We start from the raw sequence: 21,571 nt of genomic DNA, 5'->3' as shown, positions 1-21,571 counted from the left end.
ACCACGCCCCAGGACAGCCAGGCTGGTACTTCTCAAGAGCATTATTGTTTGCAGCTGGTGGGGGCTTTGGCATAGGGCTAAGTTCTAATAGCCAGTGTGAACACTCACTGGTGAAGTGAGCTGCAGTCTGAGTGTCTGCAGCCAGCTGTACAGTTCCTCGGCCCTAACACTTCTTTGTAATGGGACAGAGTTCCTAGCAGACCATTTGTCTCCTGACCTGTACTGTACTTCCATAGGGGCTCTTGTGCCAGAAACTACAGATTCAGCTGGTGCCCTCTTGCTTTTAAGCCTGCTAACCTCTCCTAACAGTTTCCTGGCATCTACCTTCCCTTCAGCCCTCCTTAAGGGGATAACGAGTGCCTCTGGTTTTGGTGTTCAAAATTCACTGTGGCCTTTCCTCTCATTATTTCATCTGCCTTCTTAACCAAACGTGAACCCACCCCAAATCTGAATGAATCATTCTGCTCTAAGAAAAGGAGGACTTGTGGCACCTTAGAGACTAACCAATTTATTTGAGCACGAGTTCTCCTTTTCTTTTTGCAAATACAGACTAACACGGCTGTTACTCTGAAACCTGTCGGTTCTGCTCTAGTTTCCAAGGTTTACGGACTCCGGTGTCTCAGAGCAATCAGACCTTCCAATTAGCCTTAGTCTCTAAGGGTCTGCTCCAATGCAGACTGAGGTGAGGGGAGTCTCTCCATTGGCTTCAGTGGGGTTTGGATCAGGCTCCTAAACAGTGTCATTCAGACGCTAAACCTAGAAACACTAAAGGCACATTTCCAGAGGCGGCGTCAGTGGGTGTGTCCACACAACCTGAGGCCTGTTTGCAGAAATAGTATTGTGTAATTACACATCAGTCTGCATTCCAGTGCAGGTTTCTGTGCACACAAAATGACCAAGTGGCAGCAGGCACTGCAGTTAAATCCGAACTTTCGGTATCAGCCCCTTTTTTCACCTGCTTCTGACTTTCTCAGCCCTCTCCTTCTGGACAGAAGTGCATTTACCAGATGCGTGAAACGGGAAGAAAGCAAGCTTTGAATGAGGGCCGGATTCTCCCAGCAAGACACAAGGGATCAGCCTGCTTAAACACATGATACTTTCCCAAACGTCGTGCACCAATTTGCATAGCTATTTTTCAAGTTTGGAAATTGACTGTCTGGTTGTCCCCTTTGGAGAATCTAGTGTTGTGAACATGGCTTACTGATGAAAGCAGCAATGAAGGAGAGATAAACAGCGCTCTACCTGGAGAGCTAGGTGAATGCCAATATACCTGTTGACACATCCTTTGAGAGGAAGGATGGTCTTGTGAGTAAAGCACTGGACTGGAACTCTGGAGATTAAGATCCCATTCTTAGGTCTGCTACGGACCCACTCTGTGACCCTGAGAAATCATTTAAACCCTGTGGATCTTAGACGCCTATCTATAAAATGCAACAACAATGTTTCCTTTTTCCCACCCTTTGTCTTGTCTGTGTAAATGGTGCCGGATTTGGGGCAGGGACAGTCTCTCGCAATGTGTTTGTACAGCACCTACCTCAATGGAGCTGAAGTTTCACTGTCTAGGCACTAGTGAAAACTGTTCCCATGGATATAAAATGAATTGGCTTCTTGTCTGCTCCTGTTTGCCTTCTGCAGGCCTCCATGAGACAGCTGTGTTTGGGTAAATCCTTGCATAAAGCACATTTTAACAGCTCACAGGTGATTTTTCATGGCAGGTGAATTTTAAACTGACCAGTAAATAAGCCAATCGAAGATATGCCTGAACCGTTTGGAGTTAGATCTAGGCGTGCACAAGCAATTACTTTCTGACAGGGATTATGCTGATGACAGAAATTTCCACCATGAAATGCCTCATCCTCTAAGCTAAATAAAGACATGTAGGATGAATTTTGGTTTTTGATTAATTATTTGTATTAAAGTAGCATCTAGGGGCCCCAGTCATGGATTGCAGCAGGATCATATTGTGCTAGGTATTGTACAACCACATAACAAAGAGATGATCCCTGCTCAAACGGAGTACAGTCTACCTTGTGGTATGACTTCCCCCCGCCCTTTTGTCTCATGAGTGTCAGGAGTAGGGCTATATTGTATGGGTGGTTAGACTGACAACCTACACCCATGAACACAGATTGAGACCATGCGATACATCAAGGAGAACCACAAAGGTTCTATATATCACCTGAGGATCTGGCCCTCAGAGTCAAAGATCTCAAATTATAGCAAAAACTGCAGCACTGACATGGACAGGTTAAGGGCCAAATTCAGTCCAGTGTAAGTGATCGCATCTGTAATTCTGCCTGAAGGGTGAAATCCTGGCCTCACTGAAGTCAAGAGGAGTTTTGTCCAAGACTCCAATGGGCCCCGAATTTCATCCTAAATGAATTCATTTAGATTAGAGCGTTCTGCATTCTTTCTGCTCCATTCCCTCTCTATATGTATGGGGCTCTCTGGTTTGGGGACGGGGTGCCTGCCTTCGAATTAAGCCACGCAGCTGCCGTGGCTGTTGCGTCAGCCCACTAATCTGTAGATATAAACTCTCTCTCCGTTAACTGGAAAGAGTTAAATGACCCCAAGAGCCCCATGCCTTTGCATGTAGGTGTGTATGAGAGAGAGGGCAGGGCAGGAGAATTAAAGGAAAAAACCAGTTCCAAGTGTTTCTATAATCTCTGAGAGTTGATTTGTATCCTGCTTACATTTAACTTTGCATGAGGAGTCGGGGAGTGTTTTGCAGAGAAGGGAAGGACCTTCTGATGGAATTAACACGTGCTGATTTTTCATCCTTGCTAACAATAAATTACTTGAAGAGAAAATCAGTGGGGACCAGCTACTGTCAGTTAACCAGTTTCAGAGTAACAGCCGTGTTAATCTGTATTTGCAAAAAGGAAAAGGAGTACTTGTGGCACCTTAGAGACTAACCAATTTATTTGAGCATAAGCTTTCGTGAGCAACAGCTCACTTCAAGTGAGCTGTTGCTCACGAAAGCTTATGCTCAAATAAATTGGTTAGTCTCTAAGGTGCCACAAGTACTCCTTTTCCTTTTTGCCAGTTAACCACGTACTTGAGGAAAATAATTGGAATGCACAGTTCAGTCATTTGTAGCAATACCCAGAATGTCCGTGCTTCCTGAGTTCTTATGCAGCAGGATCTGCCTCTCAACGACTTGGCATCCTTCAAAGGTTTTCTTCTGTTCTCTCTCTCTCTCTCTGGTGCTAATTGCTGTGTCTTTCCAGGAATGCTTGTTAAAATTTCAGGATGAAGGAGTCCCAGGAAGGCTGGCTGGACCCACGATTGTGTCTGTGACTTTTCAACTGTCATCATTTCCAGTGGCACTTTAAATAAAGGAGTTAGATTTAAGAAGAGTTGTTGTTAGAATGGAGACAAAGCCCAGCTGATTATTGGAATCACTTAGTTGAAAGCTACCAGTTAATATACTTGGCTCTTATGTGGCACATCTCATCCATAGCTTTACAAAAGGAAGTTAAGTATCATTATCCTCACCTTACAGATGGGAAGTCTAGGCACAGAGACAAGGGATATGCCCAAGATCACGCAACAGGTCAGTTGCAGAATCAGGAATGGAACCCAGATCTCCTATGTATTTATTAATTATTGTTCTTATTATTTATTGTTTCTGTTGCTGGAATGCCTAGAAGCCCCAGTCAGGGACCAGAACCCCATGTGCTAGGCACTGTACAAACACAGAACAGAAAGACAGTCTCTGCCCCACAGACCTTACTGTCTAAGCATGAGACAAAAGACAACAGATGAACACCAACAGACAGACGGAGGAGCACAAGTACTGATCAGAATGACAGGCATTGGTCTCAGTATATGAGCTACCTAACTGGTGTCACTTGGCAAAGGAGAGTTTGCAGGAGCACAATGAGTTAGCTTTGCGTGATGGTTACAGGAAGTTCCTTGTAAGCAAGAGGGACAGAATGGGCGAAAGCAGGAAGATATTTGTTTGAAAATTCAACAAGTGGGCAATGAAGCCTACCTGAGATTCCACCTCCACTGGACACCACGACCATTCAGAATTTCACGGTGATAGAGGAGGCAAAGCTCAGATCATTCTGCCTCAAAAGCACAGGCTCCTATTACTCAAGCTACAAGAGAATCTCCATTAGGTGTTTGCAGTCTAGGGCCTAAGACACATAGCTGATAAATTCTTATAATCTGATACCAAGACTATTGTTGCACCAGGTGGTGCCTGCTGTGGCGTGACTTTTGCTTGGAAAAATGTATACCGAAATAGAATGATAGAAATGCAGGGCAGGAAGGGACCTCAGGAAGTCACCTAGTCCATCCCCTCACCAAGGCAGGATTAAGTATACCTAGGTCATCCTTGATAGGTGACAGGTAACCTGTTCTTAAAAACCACCAATGAAGGGGAGAGGCAAAACAGAAAAAGCATGGGAGGAGAAGCAGAGAGACAAAGAAGCGATTGGCAGAGGCAGGGATAAAATTCAGATTTGCTGACTCTCAGTCCAGGGGCCCCTCCTGTGAAATGAGTTTCACTTTGTCTTCATGGACTACTTAGTAACTGCAGACACCAGTAAGTATTCTGTGGGGTCCTGACTTAAATTCGTCACCTGTGTCTGCGAAAATAAAAAGCAGCGATCACAAGAGAGAGCCTGAGATTTTGTGCGCGTGCACACCCACAAAGCTAACTTTTCCTTGGTTCTTTCCTACCCCTTTAGATAGTCAAGGACTCTGCTGTCTGCAGACGCTGACAGCCACTTTGTGCTGAGGCCAGTGCAGAAGTACAGAGAAGACACACATAGCATGCTCTCTCAGGGAGACTTTACTTTTGTTCTTCCTTTTTGGTTCTTTTAATCCTGGCTGGAAGGACATGATTGCCCCTTTGGGTATAGAGTAACAGGCTGCTACCTCTTTGTGTATTTGTGATGCATCCATCACCATGGCATCTAGGTACCATCTCGGTTCTTCATAATCCCAGAAATTGCTAAAGAAAAGAAAACCCTGCTTCAGATAAATTACGTAACTGATAGTGATGTAAATTAGGGAGCCCACTCCGACAGCGAAACAGAACGAAGAAACCTAGGATTTTCCTGCTAAAGGCTGCTGCCTCTGGAATGCACTCAGTTCAGAGATTAAATGACCACCAAAGCATTGGGGTCAGTGATGGGATGGAGGGAGAAGGACAGACTGAATGGAGGGACAGTCATTCTCATTCTCCTGCAGCTAGTGCCTTAAAGGAATGATCGCTGGGTTTAAATGCACCTGTAAGTATGTTCCTCATCTGTAATGAGCAGAGGCCCCTTCACAAAAGTTTGCTTTCACAAACCAATAGGGTATGGAGGAAGGGCAGGCGGCATATGTCCCTCCCATTCCAAAATGTCCACTCACCTCTTCCACACATTCCAGGCACCAAGTGCTGGACAGATGTGCTTGATTTCCTATGCTCCTTATGCCCCTGTGGTCACTATTGTGTTCCTATTAATCACCCACTTCACAAACCAGGCATCTGTCTTCTCTCCAGCAGTGATTGTGCAAGCAGCCACATGAGGGATGGCTAAACAGTGGAGGGAGGAAAACGCCTCATGTCCCATCTATTTTCCTTGTCTGGCTGGATTGGCGCTATGCCTGTCATGTGGAAGTGTGCTTTAATAAACAGCTGGATTCCCAATGCCTGCTGCTAGCTCCAGAATCATGTTGCTTCTTGAGCCAAAAGAATCAGATTAGAAGTAGAATCATCCCTGGATCCCAGCCTCCCTGAACTGCAGAAAGGGGATGGGGCAGGAGACCAGAATCCAAACCCAGATCTGGAGTTGAATTTGTAATGGACCAAATCAGATCCTCAGAGTCAAACACTTTGAGGAGTTTGAAGCTGAGCTGTATTGAACTGGTGCCCGATTCTGAAATACCAGTAAGAGAAAAAGTCTACCCCAAGTGCCCGGGATGATCCTTAACAACATCAGTGCAGCCCCAAAGAGCCTTAAGAAAGCCCTACGTGGATCAAGGCGACAAAATCATGATAGTTCCAGCTGAGAATCTGGCTCCCCCTGAGTGAATCAGTTGAGTTTCACTGCAGGATCAATTGAAGATCCAGGCCAGCCCTGGAAAAGCCAAAGCAGTGATGCTAGCCTGCCTTTCCTCTGCAGTAGGCTCTATTCCACCCCTGTGCACAAAGCACAAAGACCTTGGAGGAAATGAAATGACAAGAAAGAGCTCGGCACTCCGTTGAATGAGGCACAGAGCAATGACAAAGCAGAGAGCGAAGAGATGCCCACAGAGGACTCTGACCTTTATGGGAAATGCTAAATCATTGTGGGTTTATTTGTTATTTAATATTCTTCATTGATTCATTTCTATCTCCCTGAAGGGCAGGAGGATTTGACTAAGAGCCAGCACGGTGCATGCCATTAAGGCTAAGGGTATGTCTGCAAATGAGCTGGGAGGTGCGATTCAGTTTCCTAGTGTGGTTTACTGGTCCCTAAAGCAACAGACGCACAGCACTGGCTACAGCAAGGAACATTACAAAATACCTCCCCCCAGTCTCTGCTGGTGCTCCTCGGTCCCCACCTGCACCACTTCCAGCCCTGGACCCTTCTCCCAGCTCTGCCAATGCACCTCAGTCTTGGCTTCCTGCTTTCCAGCCCTGGCTGGCAGTCTCTTGAGCAAAGGTGGCCAAACATACTCCAGTGTAGAGGTGAGTGAGCACTGCCAAAAAGTATGTGTGGATATTCCTTTAACTTCCATGGAACTCCATTGTGCTGCCATGTCTGGGCCTTTCTTTGTTTGCTCCCGCACAAACATTCGTGAGCATCAGGTTTTGTTCTCAGGATGCTGGGGGAATAGCTGTTCTTCATGGGAACATCCTTTTCTATGCACAAACGGTATGTGTTTGCAATGTTTTGTTCATCCAGTCATGGAGCAGAAATAATACCAGATGACTCGGGGACCAATCACACGCAAGGAATAACAAACGGTGAACAGCCAGAGACTGGTTTTGTCCTCGTGGTCACCTGTAAAGCCCCAGTGCTTTCACTGCAGTTGCACAGGCCTCAGGGATTGGAACTTAGTACATAATTCCGTTGTTGATGCAAAAGGAAGACCAGACTCCAGACCAGCCATTCTCATGTGCGCTGGCTCAGAAGGGCTAACAGGAGCAAAAAACAGGAACCACGTAGGTTTGTCAGCAGTTCTGAGTGTGAATATTTTCCAAAGGAGTCTAAGAGAAGTGGTGTTGACGCATTTCATATAACAGGGTGCATAAGTTATCCCCTATAACCATTTGCAGCCATGACTATTGCCATGTGACCGGGAATAAAGGCCAGGTTTTTCCCCCTGCGTTCCTGTACACCCGCCTGGTCTGTTGCATGTGCAAAGAACCCTTCAACCCAACCATGCACGGAGTCTTCCTCGTCCGCTCTTCAGACTCTGAGTAATATCTGTCCCTGCAAGGATACGCACTTCTGTGTGCCACACTGTACTACCAGGAGCAGAACTGGTGAGCAAAGAGGCATCCATTTTAGAGCCTGTTTCAGGGTGCAGCTCCTCAGAGACACTTTTAGCAGCAACAGAAATAATAATCAATAATAATCAATAGAAGGCTCATATCCCCAAAAGAGCAGCCATTATCCTGCATGGTTAATAATTGCTTGTTCTCCCGATGCTCTTTCCACAAAACTCTCACTCTCTTCTTTCTGCTGAGTCATAACAGCCGATCCCCCCTACTCCCAGTGTAGTTCTCAGTCTCATCACTGGTTTTAAGGCCTTCATTTCCTGGTCCCTGACGAACGCCTTTGGGAATCTCGCTTATGAATTTAATTTTTTCAAAAACTATTTTAATTACTCCCTAATGTTCCGAACGCGGGACCAGCACTCAGCGTCTCTTTGGCACTTCGCTTTGTCGCTCAAAGGTGCTGTAGGCAGCATTTGCTAAGTGACTGCTAGGGAATACCATCGCTACCCCTGGTGCGAGAAGACAGCACAACAGGAGATGAGGCTTCTCTGAGAAAAAGCCCTCAGAAGTAATCAAAGGCTTCATCCCATCCCATTTCAGGACTCTGTATAAGTGGGCAGTATCTTGCAATAATGCAGCTGAAAATGAGTGACTATTATTATTCTTTATTACAGTAGCATCTAAAGGCCTCGTGTGAGATCAGGGCCCATTTGTGCTAGGCTTTGGGCATCCATGTAGCAAGAGACCGTTCCAGCCCCAAAGAGATCACCACCTAAATAGACACATGGTGCACTGGGATTTGCTCAAAATTGTGGCAGAATTAAGACTGGAACTCAGACCCCTAGATTGCCAGCCCAAAGCCATAGCCACAAGGTCACACTGCCTAGCCCTAAGGCAGCATACTGTCTTGTGCCATGCAAGCCTCCTCTCTCTCCCTGTGATGCTCAGGGCCCACCTGCAGCATTTCCTCCTACTATTCCTGTGTAAAGACCAGCTGACTGTGTGGAAGCTTTGGCAGTATCTGTAAATAGACGCAAGGGAAAGACCAGCAGATTCTCTTTCTCCTTTGAGCTTCGGCTATTTATTTGAACCTCTCTCCCTAGTATATTAACCCCTTTGGCCATTTCCTCTCTCCACGCTAACATGGAACTCCCCTAAAGGCAGAGCTGGCTTGGGAATCCATAAAGCCTGCAGCCGTCCTCCCCATCCATGTCTATCAAGTTGCCGGTTGCAGGATAGTGATGCCAGGGCTAATCTCAGCTTTGATGGTCAAACCCGACAGTGTCTAGTCTTTCTTCTCTGGCAGACCACGTTGGTGTCAAGCAATTGCTGGGTCTGAATATCCGTTACTGATTTTTCAACAGGTCATAGGTTAGTCAGTCACCATCTTCACCTCACCCACCCGGTTTGGTTCTGGGCCCCATGTTGTACTAACACAGAATAAAGAGATGGTCCCTGCCCCACATTGCTTACAATCTGGGTATGTAAGTGGCATGGTTCTCTTGATGGGTCTGTAAGCTAAAGCCTGAGTGTGACTTCTATTTGGGCTGGTAACCCAGCCACTTTGGAGTGGGAATGGCAGTTAAATCACTCAAGTGTGGCTAGCCCCCCAGTGCCTTCCCACAATTCCCCCCCGCCCCCGTGCCCAGAAGCGCAGACAAGTCCTCCCACAATTCACTGGGCAAGCATGAAAGAGCGGCTCATCTTACTGCAGTGTGAAGAACCAGGGGATATGCCCTAGAAGTCCTAGCAACACACATGGGAGAGCACTGCACCAGTCAGGACACAGTAACTTGGGTAAGGCTTGGCGGTGGAGGTGCTCACACCCGGGCTATGCTCACCCAAGGGCCCAGACATGGAGCCAATCACCCGAGTTAAGTCTGTTCTGAAGACCTACCCATAAACAAGGCAAACTCCTGTTCACTTGGCACCCGGGAGAGGTGAGAAAACTCAGCCCAGCTGAGCAGGGGAAGTCAGCACTTTTGGACATGCCGAGCTCCTGTCTGTAAGCAAATTTTAGGCTTTCTGTGAATCTGTTATTAGCAGGGAGAATGGAAAGCAATTCCCCCCTGTCCCTCGCCTCCAAAACAAATCACTCCTGGACATTCCCGGGTGCATTGCTTTCTGGTTTTCAGTGATTCCTTCCCCCATCATAAGCTTTTCTAAATAACCAGCGTTCTCAAGCGGCTGTTACACTTATCTCTTGTGCCTCTCGCCCCCTACCTCTTCTATACCTGCTATAATACTGTGTTCATTAACAGGAACCTTCAGTCTGCAAGGTTATGAAGCAGCTTCCCACTCTTATATAAGCTCTTATCAAGCATAAGGAGTAAAAAGCAGGAGGAGCTGGGAAACTGGAGAGTGTTTATTCTTTTTGTTTTAAGTGAAGTCGTTTTCCATTTTCAGGAGTTCATTTGATTAAGGAGGAATAATGATAACAGGAGATAATGTATAGATATTGAACTAGTAAGATGCTCCTTCAAAGCGATCTCAGAATATTTTTTTAAAAACTCATGGAAATATCCCTGCTAACTCCCTTATCTTTTTGGGTGCACCTGGGACTGTGAAAGATTTAAACTTGCAAATCCAAAGCTCGAACAGGGTAAATATTCTGGCTTCAATCAAACTGCCCTATAAAAAAAAATGACTCACTATATTTGGCCTTTGGATTTGTTGCACGTCTGTGGGAGGGAGGGCTTCATGGGAGCTTATGGATTTGTTTGGGAGCTGAAAAGCTTGCGCTTGCTTAGTAATCTTCATAGCAATGCGTTTAGGGGAGAGAAGCCCGTCTGCTGCTTTAAGTAGGGTTTGCTGCTGTTTCCTTCAATGCCCTCTTTAGTGGAGGCAGCACCGGCTCTGACTGTGGATCTGTATTTAAAGGGTCCCTGCTGGCACTGGAATGGTATGAAAGGGCTCCCGCCCGAGTCATTCGTGATACTCCGTGCCTGTGAAAATTGTCTTCAGGCACCGCTTTTTCCAGTGCAGTTCTTGCCTGCTTCCTCCTCTGTCTCCTCTCCCCATTGTCCTCCACTGACTGCCTTCTGCCCCCTCCTATGTTTGAGATAGCGGGCTTGGGGCATGCTCATTGCAGCCCTTTGCACTGAGGGTCCATGCTTCCAGGTGCCCAGCTCCCAACATTTAAGGCTGGGGTTTCCTTAAGAGCTCAGCTCCAATTTAGGCAGCTCACCGAGGGCCAGGTTTTCAAATGCTCAGCACTCAGCCCTTAGCTCAATGCCCAAGGAGCACTGGCCAGGCTAGCTCTTCTGAAAATCTGGCTACTTGCTTCAGTGCTTAGTTGGGTGGCCCTTGATGTGGGGCAACGGTGAATCAAGCCCTGTTTCTCCCACGTTGGTTATTTGAACACTACCATCCCTCACCCATGCTCCACAAGGATGCTTGCAATGGAAATTTTGGCTGCAGTCCCTTTGGCTCGAACCTCAGGCTACTTTTGGAAGAGTTAAAAAAAAACTATCTAGGGAGGGGTTGCCTTTTACTTTTATGCATAGATTTCTCCTCCTCCCCCCCTCCACCCTCCAACCCATCCCCCAAAAAAGCTATAACCAGCTTCTGCATTTAAAAAGCGGAAAGCCGGGTGATTCCAGAATTGGCCAGGAAATCACCCTTGTCATTTGCCCAATGCAGTCCCGGGAATCTGTTCCAAAGAAGCCCTGTAACGAGAAGAGTTCACCCAAGAGCTGAGGCCACGGGCCTGAGATGAGGTGCTTGGAGTGACTAACGTCAGCTGTGGAGCAGAGCCAGAGCCGGTGTAGACTGTCAAGGCTCCAGTAAAGCGCTATGATGGTTTACACCAGCTGAGGATCTGGCCCTGTGCCTCCCCGAGGTGAGGGGGAGGATCTGGGGTTGGCTCTCCTCTTGCTTGCACCAGTGTGATTCCATTGCCTTCAATGGAGTTGCTCCAAAATTACACCGGTGGGAGGTGGCAGAGAATTAGACCTGATAAGGTCGGAGTCATCTGGGGCAGGCTGCTTATCCCTCCCCTATTCTGCTGCTGGGGGCAAAGATACAGGCTTGGACAGCCCTAACTTGTAACTCCTACTGCCTTAGTCCCTAAGCAGCTTGTGGCAATGGGGAATAGCAGGGGTGCAAGACTGCCTGGGCTAGGCCTTCTAACCCCACTGTGCCCTTCCCTCCTCTGGCCCACCCCTGCTTTGCCCCAGTCCAGCCCTACAGCGCCCTCTGCAGCAGGGCAAGTGTGAAGGTGGCACACAGCTGAATGGGGGGTGTATTGTGTGTTGAGGGGGGATATACCAGAGAGCTGAAACACAAAGGGGACATTGCATGGGGGAGGGGGTGTCTGCAGCCCACCAGGGATGTCCCTCCCCCTCCCCCCCCCAGTTGACCAAGGTTTTCTGCTCATTCCACTCCAGGATTAAATCCAGCTCAGTGCCTGCAGGAGAAAGTCAGGAGTGTCAGACAATAGCCTCCCCAGCTGGAGATGGGGCTGGTGATCGAAGTCCCCCAAAGGCTCCTGGGCACACTCACTTTTTGCAAAGCATTCGGGCAGCTTTTGCCACACTGCCAATTTCTGCACACATTAGCAAAGTGAAACTCCATGCAGACAATAAATCATTCGGCTTCTGAAAGCTGCTCTCCCCAAGGAGCCTCTAGGGTGTCCTAAATGTCCTATCTGCAGACGGGCAGACTTCAGGGCCCTGAGACAACATTCCCGTCCTCATAGACCACAGTGGCAGAGGCCCAAACCATGTTGGCTGACCGTGAGATGACCCCTGAGCAAACATATCAGCCACTTGCTGTTAAAAATACACCACCCGAGGGCTCGGCCCGAACAATAAATGTAATGGGATGCACTTAACGCAGATAGACGCAAAGGGACTGTGCCAACTGTCCTTACTGAGGTTAGTGAGACTTTTGCCATTGGCTTCAGTGGGGACAGGACTGGGCCCACGGTACTGGAAGCAACCTTGTCTCCACTAAGAAAATGGCCTGTTGCTAATGAGAGCTGTAGACGAACCAGTGCTGAGCAGAGTTTAACTGCAGGCAAGGACAAGGGCAAACCACAATCAGCTCCATGTCAGAAACTGGGGTCAGACCTGTCCGCTGCACCTATTGTCAGCAATGGGTCATTTTCCTAGGCTGAGGGGTCAGGAAGCATCACGATAGCCACTGGATCCAAGTACCTTGACTTCTGCCATCGCAGTGGGACACGGGTCCTTTTGTAACCCTGATCCATGTGATATGACTGGAGCCAGGAGATGAAAACCAAGGCTGGGATTTTCAAAGTAGCTTGGGAGCTGGGTGTCCAACTCCCTTGGGCCATGTTTGAAAATGCCATGCAAGCTCTCCTGCATGTCAAATGGGATTCATGGGGTCTTTGTCTACACAGAGGACCATGCGCAGAGGACCATAAAGCATTCCCGGTACAGCCACAGTGTCAGTCATTCCCAGTGGAATGGCTCTCATGGTTTGATCATCAGTCTCACGACATTTGGTTTGTTTCTTACAGCTCCAGCTCCTGGAGTCCTGTGAATACATAGGGATTCCAGCTTTCATTTTTAAAAAAAGTAAGTTTCTAGCCCACATTGTTTCATAGATTCACAGATTCCAGGCCAGAAGGGACCATTTTGATCATCTAGTCTGACCTCCTGTACAGTACAGTACAGGCCAGAGGACAGCCCAGAATAATTCCCAGAGCAGATCTTTTAAAAAAAACAACCAACCTTGATTTCAAAATTGTCAGTGATGGAGACTCCACCACAACCCTGGGGAAATTGCTCCAGTGCTTAATCACTCTGACTGTTACGAATATATGCCTTATTATTGCTGAGAAAAGCTGGAACAAAAGTCATCCAAGTTCATCCTAATGGCCCAGAAACCTGAAGGCAAATAAAAAGAACCCTCCATGTATTGTTTTGTTTAGGGGGTTGGGGGGCTGACTCATGAGTTTTGAATGCGTGGGATTGGCAGTACAGTATCAATGGCGTGTTGGGGAGAATGGGTGTTCATATCTCGAAGGCATGGAGACCACAAGAGGGATAAAGCAGGTCCAGAACTGAATAGGAGAAACAGGTGTTCCTCTGCAGCTCAGAGAATGGAGAGAGAGACAGCGTCCACCTGCTGCCTTTCAGTAATGACACAATTTAGTTTCCGTTACTTTCTCCTTCTTCTTTTTAACATTGAGGTTTATGGCAGGCAACCTGCCCAGATGAACTTGAGTGTAACAGACATCTCCCTGTAGGTAGAAGCTGAACAGATCTATTCCTCCACCTTGTTAGCAATAATGAAGAAAGAGGAAGGTGGAAGAAATTCAGGGCAGCTACAGCATCAGGAAGATGATTACCAATATTATGAGAACGAGAGACCCCAGGAGCACACGAGAAACAATTGCAATTTCACAAAGTCCTTTATTAACAAATCCATTAAGGAGATAAACAGTCCCGCGAACACTGAAATACAACAGCAGATACAGAGAAAATACACAAGGTTTAACCCGCCGAGTGGCATCACTCCCATCTCCTGTGTGTCAGCTATTGTCTCCCTTATCATCTTCATTGTCGTCATCCTCACGAGTGCTTGACATTTTGGAGTCTCGCATGGCCTACAGGCCAGGTTATGCCTTTTGATAAGGTGTTACGCTGATGCCCCCTGGGGTTCATACATAATCATGAGGGTTTTAACCCCTATCTGTACTTCCACACCCCACTAACTTTGGGGTGCCCCATTTTTCACAGGCAGGGTGGGGAGGAGGCATGAAAATGCAGCTTCTTTTCCCATTGTCAGTGTTGCTGAAGGGGAAGCAATGGGTAATGAAGGATGCTGGGTGCATGTCACAGAGGGGAACGGACTCAGCGACGCAATGCAGAAGTACTTCACCAGATACCTTTCACCAGCTCCTCAGCTGCCTTTCCTTAGTTTTCCCTGCCCAGCGTTGAAAGGCATCACTTCGCCTATTGCCCCACAATGGTGCGTTGTTCCCGCAGAAAGGAACTGAAAATGATGATTGTTCAGAGAGCTCTTTTGCCGTCTAATTGTCACTGATTCCGGCATGTTCGCGTTCCCAGCCCTCCCGCAAAGGGAGGCGGTAAATCTAGGAAACATAATTAACTACCCCAAACATGCCGGCATAATTGAAAGAAATTAATCAAATTTATTTAGGCTTTTGTGCGCTGGCTTCTGTGGATCTCAATTTGTACAAGTCTCGCTCTCAAATTGATGGGGGAGAACAATTAAGGTAAACAGAGAGCAGCTTAGAGAGCTGTCCTTGCGAAAAGTCACATTTGATTTTAATAACATTATATTTATATAAGTCCCCCACTTTTAACGAGTTTCCCATCTTCTCGCCATTTAATCTTCTTGTAAATGTTTTGCTTCAGCTGAACGGTCTAATGAAATCATAAATCATCAGAAAGGGAGCTCTGTGGGAGAAGGAATGAACAGTTGATGGGTGCCTAATGGTATGTGAGCTGCGGGTTAGGGACTCAGAAAGAGGCTGCGTTAGACAATGGTTAGAGCAGAGTCCTGGCAATCGGCCCTCCTGGATTCTACTCCAGTTGATTTCCTGGGGCAAGTCACTAACCTCTTTGGGCTCCTCTTTACTACAAAATTAGCCGTAATTAACACTTAATTGCACTCACAAGTAGCCTCCCCCTTGTGGCACAGCCATGTGACAATTTGCAGGCAAGGGGCCTAGTTGCTCACTGAAGGAATAAACGGCCAGGAGCTGAGATAGGATTAGATATGTGGCTAAACGGTTAATGGTCTCCCTGTGCATGCAAGCAGCTCCACGTAAACTGCTGGGTTCCTCTTGCCTCGAAGAGGCTATGAAGAAAGGAAAGCTGGTATTTTATTGCAAGTAGTGTTCTAGCCTGCAGCTGTCCTAGCTGTGCCACTGCTGATGGGAAGCGAGCTGGTTCCTCTGCGGGTCACGCAGCTGCTTGGCCATCTTGCGCTTCGAAACCCTTGTCTGCAATTCATACGGAAACCCAACTGGGTGCTTGGAGAATCTTCAGTGCAGACCAGCAAACCTCATTGCTCAGTATTGGTAAAGTCCCTGGCAGCAGAAACCTGAGTCCAAGTTTTCATTGTATTGGCACGCTCTTTGACCCAAGCAGTTAGGTAGTATTTGGTGCCTTGCACGTTGTTTCTGTTAGGGGAAGAAATTGATGATGGAAACAGGTATTTCTTTGATGAAATCCTTTCTCTACAAAGAATGTTCACAAAGTTCTGTTTCCCTGAACATCGTATGAATCAAACAGGAAACCGTTTCCTTGGTCAATCCTCCAAGCCTCTTTTTCCAGCCAGCACTATGCCCAAAAAGCTTTCTCTCTCTTAGCTTTCTCTCAGGGTGTCACTACAAGTGCTTGTCTGGCTGCCTTTGGCTTTCTGCTTGCCTTCTCTGGCTGCCTCTCCTGTGTGTTTGGCTGCCTCTCCTCATACATACAGTTCCTCCAAAACAATACACAACCCTCTGCATTTGCATTCAGTCCCCAGTGAAACCCCTCTGCCCACATAGCTCAGTTTCTGACTGGCCTTGCATGCGTTTTGGGTGGTGACTCTCATTGTTTCAGCTATCCCACTCCTAAAGGAGTTTAACTATGTCTTACTTTTATTGAGAATGAAGGGTGGTGATTACAACTACCCCCTTCAACAAGGTTTCACCCAACCCCCAGAATAACAATACTGTCAGCTATTGCACTGTGCTATTGTTTAGTGGTGTAAAGACTTCAGTGAGCAGAGAATCCTCCAGCAAGTGACCCGTGCCCTATGCTACAGAGGAAGGTGAAAAACCTTCAGGGCCTCTTCCAATCTGCCCTGGAGGAAAATTCCTTCCCGACCCCAACTATGGCAATCAGCTAAACCCTGAGCATATGGGCAAGATTCACCAGCCAGATACCCAGGAAAGACTTCTCTGTAGTAACTCAGATCCCACCCCATCTAAGTTTTGCTTTGTCCAAGGGAGCCATGACCATTCAAGTTACGGGACCAGACCCTCAGCTGGTGTAAATGCATGGAGATTGACACCAATTGTGGAGTTGGGCCATGAGTTCTCAGTTACCAGCCCGGATAGAAATGAGAGCTATAGAACTATCCAATCCTGGGCCCTAAGGTCATGTCATTCTGCTGTCTGTCTTGCCTCTATGCACCACTTATCTCAGTCAAAACCTGATGTAAGCAGACATAGCGGTCATGGTTCCCACGTACTGCTGCATCTGGGTGCAGAAGCACTCGAGCATCATGAGAACAATGAGACCGATCTGTAAAGCCGTCCCGCTGCACACCCCTTCTCGTCCGTTTTGTTCTCGGCACCCTCTGACGAGCCACGTGTCTCTGCAAAGGGACGACTAGTAGTACAGCAGCTTCGGCTCGTTGGCATTTCTTTGATCCTGAGGCTGGCTTGTTATTGTGTAGGTGCCTTGGGCTGCAGCTTCTGTCATTGGAAGGCCCCATGATGCAAGAGAGGAGTGTGAACTAGTTGAGAGGACCAGAAACTCCGCTCTGATACATCCTACTCCCTTAGATCAGTCACTGGCAGCCAGGGGTCCTGGCACTGAAGGTGCTGGGGGTGTGGCAACACCCCTTGGCTTGAAGTGGTTTCCATCATCTACAAGGTTCACAGTTTTGTTCAATGGCTCTTAGCACCTCCCACTATGAAACCTGTTCCAATACCAAAGCTGGCAGCTCCCTGATAGGCTTCAAATCAGTTATTATTGCTATTTATTATTTGTATTGCCATAGCACCCAAAGGACCCAGTCATCTGGGTCCCTCTGTGTGAGGTGCTGTCCATACACCCGCACCAAGTAGCTTAGTCAGACCTTCATTCTTCATGCATGTCACTCAGGGCGTTCATTCCTTTCTGTGCTCTCGGGGCTCTGATATCGTGCCTATCTGAGGGTTCCCAGCCTGGCATCTTGTAGAACCGCTTCCCTGCCCCAGGACATGAGAAAACAGGAGGAAATGGGATGATCCCTGCACCCCTGCTGAGAAAAATCACCTGATCAGGAGCCTCTTCCTGCCCTCTCCAACTCCCCGTGTTTTTGCTGTCACCTCAGAAGCCCCTAGCTGTTCCCTTTCCATCTGAAATGCCCAACTGAGGTAATTCATTGGTGTGTAAGCACAGGGAGGAGAAGGAGGCTGCTCTGTAATTATAGATAAGCAGCCGAGCGTGCCATGCTATTAACGGCTGCCTGGCTCTAATATGGGGAGGGAATGAGAGGCTGGGTTTTTTTAATGCCTCTTACAGGCACTTCTCAGGCCTGTGTTTTCGGGTTTTTTTACATCAGCCTTTCTCCAGTCTGTGGTGACCTCAGCGACCAGGGGAGCACTTTGTGCAAGAAGTTGTGGGAAGCTGAAGCAGAAGAGCAAAGTGGCAGCCCGCAAGCTCAGTCTTTCACGTTCCCTCTGCCCAGGGCTTTCGCCCAGCGAGCTGCTGCCCCTTTCTCACATGAAGGAAAGCGCCCCAACTGGAGAGCTGGCACAGAGACGTGGGCCTCTGATGACAGAGGCAGTGGCTCGAGTCTGAAAGGAGGGCTACGTACGGACACCTCCTCATGCAAACTGGAGCACTGAGGCCATGCAAACAATGGCATCACGTCACTCTGGCCAGAAAGCACTCCCAGCGAACGTGGGAACTGGGCCGAGACTTGGTCTGCTGCAGTGAGCCCGCTGCATGGAATTGCCCTCATGCCTGGAGTCTCACGTGTATGCTTTAAATACAAAACAGCAAGTGCCATAGAACACTATGTGGAATGAGCCAAATTCTGCTCTCTCGGCCACCCAGGGGTAGCCCCAACTGGCCTCAGTGGTGTAACCTTCTGAGATTGTTTGTTTGCTTTCCACCATCTTCATGGCTCTGCTGCAAATAGGCTCCTCCTTTCTTCAGCCCTCTTCGGCCAATACAAGACTTTCATTTTGGTCCTGTGACGTAGGCAGCTGGTGGGGTGTGCCCAGTGCAGTGCTTTGGTACCTCCACGCTGGGCAAGCCAGAAAGCCGACTGAAAGAAAGAAGCTAGAGACGAAGAATGATCTTATGGTGAAGACACTGAGAACCAGGAGATGTCGGTTCACATCTTGGCGCGGGCACAGGCTGATTGTGAGACCTAGGGGAAGTCATGTGAAGCCAGATTTTGAAAGGTTTTTTTGAAAGATTTTTGGGCTGTATAAGTAGGATCATTGCTAGCAGATCAAGGGATGTGATTGTTCCCCTCTATTCGGCATTGGTGAGGCCTCATCTGGAGTACTGTGTCCAGTTTGGGCCCCACACGACAAGAAGGATGTGGAAAAATTGAAAAGAGTCCAGCGGAGGGCCACAAAAATGATTAGGGGGCTGGGGCACATGACTTATGAGGAGAGGCTGAGGGAACTAGGATTATTTAGTCTGTGGAAGAGAAGAATGAGGGGGGGGATTTGATAGCTGCTTTCAACTACCTGAACGCAGGATTTCAAAGAGGATGGATCTAGACTGTTCTCAGTGGTAGCAGATGACAGAATATGGAGTAATGATCTCAAGTTGCAGTGGTGGAGGTTTAGATTGGATATAAGGAAAAACTTTTTCACTAGGAGGGTCGTGAAGCACCGGAATGGGTTACCTAGGGAGATGGTGGAATCTCCTTCCTTAGAGGTTTTTAAGGTTGGGCTTGACAAAGCCCTGGCTGGGATGATTAAGTTGGGGATTGGTCCTGCTTTGAGCAGCGGGTTGGACTAGATGACCTCCTGAGGTGCCTTCCAACCCTGATATTCTATGATTCTAAGGTATTTAGGCAGCTAAATAAACAGACAGGAACCTGGTGGGGTTTTCAAAAGCGCCTAACTCCCACAGACATCAACAGGGTGTGATGCACAAGGGGTGACTTGTGGCTTAAAAGAACTTAGTCCGGCTCCTGCTGGCTTGGCCAAGGTGAACATCTGGGAACCACCTGACATGGCAGCTGCCTATGGACGAACTGGTGCCTGTTTTAATATGTAGGAAGCCCCCCCCCCCCCCGGAGGAGGAGGTCTGCACTGCAAAGGACACTAGAAGTGCAGGCTCAGAAGCATACGTCATTTTCAGAAAAGGGAGGTTTCGTCAGTGGCTGGTGGGGATCTAGGCTGACATGCCACAGGCAGATTCCTGCACCCGCTCTCTCTAACACACATCTTCATTGACATTAGCATCAGAATAAAGCCAGAGCTGTTACCGCTGCCCTGGGATGACTGGTGTGTCCGTCAGCAGAGTTACTCCCCATTTACACTGAGTGTAAGTGAGGTGAATCAGGATCAGGGAGTGAGCCCTGTTGCACCCAGGCAGTGCCAGCATTTTAATACCCCGGGACAAAAGGGAGCCGTTTTTTCTCTCTGGCACTGGCAGACAGTAGCCCTGGGAAGGAGGGGCGGGGAGTGTTGCCCTCAAGGACAAGGCCACTGTGTTACAATATTGTGTGGCCGTATTGCCAGGACATCACAGAGCAAATGTTAGCTGTTGACCTGTGACCTCAGGGTGCTGTGGGTGTCCAGGAATCCCACCTCACTCCATCAGCCCTGGACCATCCTGGCATCACTCCCAGGAGACGGCATTGCTGGACATGCCCTAAGGAGCGGGAAGATCCCTTCAGCTTGGAATCCCTCATAATACTAAGCAAGGACCCGAGGCTGTAACCACTCATACGGCCAGACCCAGTGAAGGCCAGGAGCACTCAGGCAAATGGTCCCATTGAGTGAAGCCTGCGCACATCCATAAGGGCCTGCAAGGTCAGGCTCTGACCAGCGAAGGGCCCCCAGCACATTTCAGCCACACTCGCTAGATAGATGTGTGTGAGCTCTGGGACATAGCCAGACTGTGCTGACTTCAGAGCTCCCGCTGCATACGTCTCCATGGCCCAGATTTCAAACTGCCACGCCGCAGAGCTTCATGCAACCCGCGAGGCAGCCGCTGCCATACTCAGGGTGCCTCCGCTGAGCTCTGTGTTTGCTTCTTGGGGGTTCCTTCCTGAAATGTTAAGGCAGTGGCAGAGATAAAGCAAGCCTTAATAAAACCCAATCGAAGCTGGAGGAGGGATGCCTTACTGCGGGACTCCCAGGACCCCAGCCCCAGAGGACAGAGAGCCCCTTCACTTCACTGCCTGGGCTGCGTCGTGATGCGGGATGCTCCGGCTGGACTGCAGCACCAAGGCCCCCCGGACGCAGACCTGTGAGTGGTCCTGGGCAGGAAAAGGCCGTGACTCACTGAGTGCTTCAGTACAGTCCGCTTGGAGGAAATAATGGGAACCATTTCTCCAGAGGGTGCTGGCCGCTTCCATTTAAACTGTTCCAGCAGGGGCTTACGTGGCTTGGGTCTGAGTCTATTCCAGGGGTGGGCCTGCTTGAAAGTGAAGACACATCCAGTTGATGTTATTTCTTCAAGCATCCGCCTCTTGCTTACATAAGGTATTTCAGAGCACTGGAGGCCAAGCTAAATCTCACCACAGAGGGACAAGAGTGGTACGCTCAGTCTTGAGTTATACTCATTTTTTTCCCTCTGGTACATAGGAAACTAGGTGGTAGTTTGTTTTTGTTTTTCCCCTCTGGTTGCCTCTGTTAACCTTAAAATGCAATCTGGTTCACTTGAGGCAAAAGCTTGTCTTTAAAGAGCTGCGGACCTTAACTTGAACCATTATCTGTTTATTTTTCTCTCTCTCAAGAACTGGCCAGTCCAATTAGTTGGGAGCCAAGCCAAATGCTAACGAAACACAAGGCCCAGCCAGACACCCGCTGTATTAATTACTCGCCTGCTTCGCTTAGTTTTCGCCCAGCCTCTAGACTGGGGAAGCTGCTATTGAGGTTTCTTCGTGAAAGCAGCTGATGGAATAGAGATAAAAGTCCCAGTTTAGGTGAGATGGAGAAATCCAGTTTGGTGTTTTTCTAATCTCTTTATTATTCCAGAGTGAGCAAGAGACCTCTACCGGCCTGGCCGCTCATAGCAATAGTGTTGTACCGACAAATTGCCACACGGTGGGAGTGTTCCAGAGTTTTGTCTGCAAGGGTGTTGCAATTCACATGCGGTCTGGCAGTAAGGCGATGCAGTGGGGGACTTTTATCAGATGTAAAACGCAGGCTGAAGAAGGAACATCTCCAACCAAGATTAGAGGAGGAAAGGAATTGGGTGCAGTGCTGGAGGCAGGCAAAAGGACTCAGGATATGGGTTCTAATCA

The 21,571-nt window shown here is 48.2% G+C and overlaps 1 protein-coding gene across 1 annotated transcript in view; it reads right to left on the bottom strand.

Moving 5' to 3' along the window:
* Positions 1-3,169: 3,169 nt before the first annotated feature.
* The window catches only part of LOC140915533 (LON peptidase N-terminal domain and RING finger protein 1), a 52,771-nt gene continuing 34,369 nt past the window's right edge, over positions 3,170-21,571 (bottom strand). Inside the window, exon 11 of the mRNA XM_073355289.2 lies at positions 3,170-3,329. Within this exon, the coding sequence (XP_073211390.1) occupies positions 3,315-3,329 (15 nt within the window). The 3' untranslated portion in view covers positions 3,170-3,314. The remainder of the gene's footprint in view (positions 3,330-21,571) is intronic.

This window comes from Lepidochelys kempii, chromosome 8, assembly GCF_965140285.1.
Source record: "Lepidochelys kempii isolate rLepKem1 chromosome 8, rLepKem1.hap1, whole genome shotgun sequence".
Taxonomy (NCBI): Eukaryota; Metazoa; Chordata; order Testudines; family Cheloniidae; genus Lepidochelys; species Lepidochelys kempii.
Note: the sequence above shows the minus strand (reverse complement) of the source record. Positions and strands in the feature narration are given on the sequence as shown.